General features: G+C 38.7%; 1 protein-coding gene across 1 annotated transcript; it reads left to right on the top strand.

Annotated features, from left to right (window-relative positions):
- The first annotated feature begins 262 nt into the window (after positions 1-262).
- On the top strand, positions 263-1,413 carry LOC141613885 (linoleate 13S-lipoxygenase 3-1, chloroplastic-like). Its single transcript, XM_074432627.1, has 3 exons — positions 263-307; positions 395-462; positions 870-1,413. The coding sequence occupies exons 1-3, from the start codon at positions 263-265 to the stop codon at positions 1,411-1,413; spliced, it is 657 nt and encodes a 218-aa protein (XP_074288728.1).
- The last annotated feature ends 3,206 nt before the right edge of the window (positions 1,414-4,619 follow it).

The following is a 4,619-nucleotide window of genomic DNA, read 5'->3' as shown; positions in this document are numbered from 1 at the left end:
CCCAGTTGCAACACCTCTCGTATTTTACACTGGACGAGAGTCATTGATCTCATTTTCACTCATGTTCAGGACCTGAAATAAATAAAGAATTATTTAGAACATATAAGAAAATAATACATACTCTTTTTTTGGTTTAATAAAAAGCTGCATGCTTTTACTAAAGTTTCCTTCATCTTTTGTTTATTTTTCCATCTAGATAAACTAATGGTCAAAAGTTTTATTTCAGATAGGTGAAACTAAGGTTTTCCTTAGAGCTGGTCAGATGGCAGAACTTGATGCCTGGAAAGCTGAAGTACTTGGTAAGGCAGTAAGAATTATTCAGCAAATGGAAGTGTTATTACGCTGCATTCATACTGAAGCAATTTACTGATATTACGCTACATTCATACTGAAGGAATTTACTGATCAATTTACTTATCAGTCTGTTTTGGGACAGTCAGAATTATTCAGCAAATCCAATCTGTTATTGAACGCAAACTAAGCATGCTATCCTGTTCTTTTTCAGCCACTCACTCAATTATATAACCAAAGCAAATTTCTACATGAAGAAGCTAAATATTGAGACTGCTATGAGTAATATCATATACTACCTTTTAAAGTTCCTTATTTTAAGTTTTATATGCACTTCAATACTGATGAAATAGTCTAGGAAAAAAATACAAGGTACATTGAATTATTCAGCTCACTTGACTATTTTTTTGCTTAAATTCAAGATCGGAAAAAAAAAATTAAGCAAATTCAAATTGCCAATACACACATATCACACATTTCCAAAATTATTACAAAATTCCCTTAATTGTAACTTCTTTTATTATTTCCCTTACATGGTCATTTTTGCTAATGAAATTGTTTATCATGTTTGAATTCAGAGGAATCGCGGTCCCAGATAGCACCGAGCCACATGGATTAAGACTATTGATCAAGGATTACCTGTATGCAGCAGATGGACTCTTAATATGGGATGCAATTACTAAATGGGTTCGAGACTACGTGACCCATTACTACATAGAACCTAGTCTAGTTACCGAGGACAGAGAGCTTCAATCATGGTACGACGAGGCTGTAAGAGTCGGCCACGCTGACTTCAACAATGCGAGCTGGTGGCCGGATCTAAAAACTCCAGAGGACCTCAATAACATCTTGACTATACTCATATGGTTAGCCTCAGTACAGCATGCTGCCCTGAATTTCGGACAGTACCCATATGGCGGGTATGCCCCAAACAGGCCGGTTTTAATGCGTCGTTTGATACCCGATGTGAATGACTCAGAGTACGCTTGCTTCTTAGCTGATCCACAGAAGTTCTACTTTACTGCTCTACCTAGTGTGCTACAAACAAGCAAGTTTATCGCGGTAATTGACACGCTTTCAACTCACTCTCCTGATGAGGAATACTTTATGATACACAACTAAACCAATCTTATGTCTTCCAAAAACTGCAACTTACTTAACTCTGCTCATTCACTCTACTTTTTCCCTTTTCATCCAACACTATGGATGCAGACTTTAGCTAAAGAATGTGAGAAGGAAGGCCAAACGACTAATTCAATCATCTCGACCAAGATACCTTTCCTAGACCTTGCTGCGAACAGGCTTTGCTTGAACTTAACATTTAATTAACTAATGTTTGGAGTTAGGGGATCCCTGATAGCTATATAATGCTTCGACAACAGGATTGCAGGAGGATGTGAGATGAAAAATATCGTTTCGCTAAACCTGTACTGTATTCTGTATTAATGAAACCGACTAGAACAGAGGATTCACTGCTACTTACCGGCCTATGTTTCAACTCTAAATTGTAATGAAACCCATCCTAGATTCATACCCTTCGAACCCTTTAACAACCTCTTGCAACACACTATAACTCGACACAAAATAAGCCCAAAAAACGACTCATACCAAAACGAACAAGGGGCAGCAAATACCTGACTTTAAACACAATATTTTAACAACCTAAAACAAGTATTCAATTTATACTAATAGAGATGCTACTGTGTATAGTTCAATAATTCAATAATTCATAATTCAATAACACAACAATACAATAACGATTAATTTGATGATAGTGATAAAGATTTAAATGAAGAAACTGTAATTGCAATTAAATATGGTCAAACGGTACCTTCGATGTTGTTGCGGATAAAGGGCGGTGGCTTTGTGTTGTAGCTTGTGCGGTGTAGCCGGAAACAACCAGTAGAATAGAGAGGAGTTCGAAAACTAGGGTTATCGGAATTGAAATTGGAATTGATGATTGAATTGAGTCAAAGAATAGTCGATGTAATCGGCCCAAACAACAAGTTCTGACGAACTTAATCAATACTACGTCAGAGGGCGGCATGAGGAAGCAGGTTTTCGATTGCCGGAGTTAAATTGTGAGGGGATGCGAGGTTTTGGCGGTTGAAATGAAGAAGACGAAGCAGCAGCTTTACAGTATATGCTGAAGGGTTTTCGCGGTTGAAGGAAATACGTGTTTGTATGTTGAAGGTTTTTGGCCTTTTTGGCGGTTCAATTTTTGTTTTTATAATTTTTCTATTAACGTCGGTTTTAGTTAGATACCGACATAAAAACATATTATGGCGGTTTTTTAGTCCAAAAATGTATAACTTTGAATTAACTTATAGCGTCATTTTTAACGTCGGTTGTTAATAGAACCGCCACTATTGAACTATGGTGGCGTTTCCTATTTAGAACCGCCATAAAAAGCTTATTTTATCACGGCGGTTCTTACTTAAACCGCCACTATAAACCTCCTATATACAAAAATATTTCCTTTCCACCAATTTATTGGGCTTTTCGCGTCGTTTCTATTAGAACCGCCACGATAACTGCGTCGTAATAGGGATTTTTTCTACTAGTGATACAAACCAATATAATCTGTCGATATGGTTGCCCACATGAGATCATCAGTGACAATGATCACATTTCCAGGCTGAGACTGAGCAATTGCTAGCCAAATACAAGATCAAGCACCATCATTCCTCGCCATATAGACCTCGAACTAATGGCGCGGTAGAGGCAGCTAAAAAGAATGTCGTCACTATCCTCAAAAAAATGATCGACAATTATCGCGATTGGCCCAACAAGATACCATTCACATTATGGGGTTATCGCACATCAGTTAGGACGCCCACTGGGGCCACTCCTTTCTATATGACTTACGGCATGGAAGCTGTACAACCAGTCGAGCTAGAAATCCCGTCCTTACGCATTCTACTTGAAAGTCAAATTCCAGAAGCTGATTGGAAGAGGGACAGATATGAAGAACTCATTCTCTTGGATGAACGAAGGTTGCGCGCATTACATAATGTGCAAACATATCAGGCACGTATCAAACGAGCCTTCAATAAATGGGTTAAGCCCAGAAACATTAAAGAAGGAGATTTGGTCCTCAAATCAGTCAAAGCTCTCCTACTTGTCGATCCACGTGAAAAGTTTAAACCCAACTGGGCCGGACCTTTCTTAGTCAAGTTCATACTCTCCGGGGGTGCGGTTAAGATTACAGACCTAGATGGGAATGAATTTGCTAACCCAACTAACCTCGATCAACTAAAACGATATTATGCCTAGTATAGGACAAGAAACGCGCCTCGCGTAATACCTACGTGCCGCTCTTGCGACACGAAATAAAAATGGCCCCTGGCCCGCTGAAATAAAGCTTATGTCACCTTGCTCTTGCATTTTGACACTTCGACATCCTCATATCATCAAATAAATCGAATTGTATTTTAGGAGTAAGTAAAGCTCATGCTTATTTTCTAGTTCGCTACAAGCTCTTGCTTAGAACAATTATAGTTTACATTTATTCGAACTACGCGCAAGGACATGATTTCATTTTTAAAATGAATACGTAGGCAATCCTTCACAGGATACAACCCATTTTTTTAAATGTAAATAGAAGGACATTTGTACTTGCATTTGAAATTCGACAAGAATAATAAAAGAAAATCGCAATAGTTTCATAACTAATTAATTTTTTATTCATTTGTTCCATAAATAATAATAGTATGCCAAATAATATAAAATGCCAAACTAAATGCTAAGCTAGGATTCTAAAAACCCCGCTATTTATTACAAATAATAATAATTATAAATAGTACTACCACTAAGGCTACTCTTCCATCTTCCCTTTGCCTTTGTCATTCCTATCATACTTATTGTCTCGACCACGAGCCGGGCGCTCTTGTGCTATCGCCGACCTAATCACCAAAGGTCTCTCTCACGGTCTAATCTTACCATTTTGATCCACCACCATCGTTGCAGCAGGAGCGATCTTCGGTTTCTTTGACGGATGAACGACTCGGAATCCGGCCTCTTCCTCCTCCTCAGTCAAGTACTTCTGGTTCTCCTTTGCTACTTCGCGGATCTTGTAGTCAATAGGTTCGTGCTTCCTCAATTTCTCACGCTCTTCAAAAGTAGTTGCCTTACTCCATTGCAAGTAATAATCATATACCCATAAGGAGCCAATAGGAGAGGGTATGAACCACATGTTCCTCTGAGCCCACTTGAGGGCCCACTCTCGACGAATCTCTGTAGTATGTGCCAAAGCAGTCTGAGGAATGGTGTCAAGCTTTGGGATCTTCTGCTTAAGGCCCACTTGCCTCATCAATCTCTCCGGGAAG

The sequence above is a fragment of the Silene latifolia genome, chromosome 11 (assembly GCF_048544455.1).
Source record: "Silene latifolia isolate original U9 population chromosome 11, ASM4854445v1, whole genome shotgun sequence".
NCBI lineage: Eukaryota > Viridiplantae > Streptophyta > Magnoliopsida > Caryophyllales > Caryophyllaceae > Silene > Silene latifolia.
The sequence above is the reverse complement of the archived record's forward strand: the minus strand, read 5'-3'. Positions and strand labels throughout refer to the sequence as shown.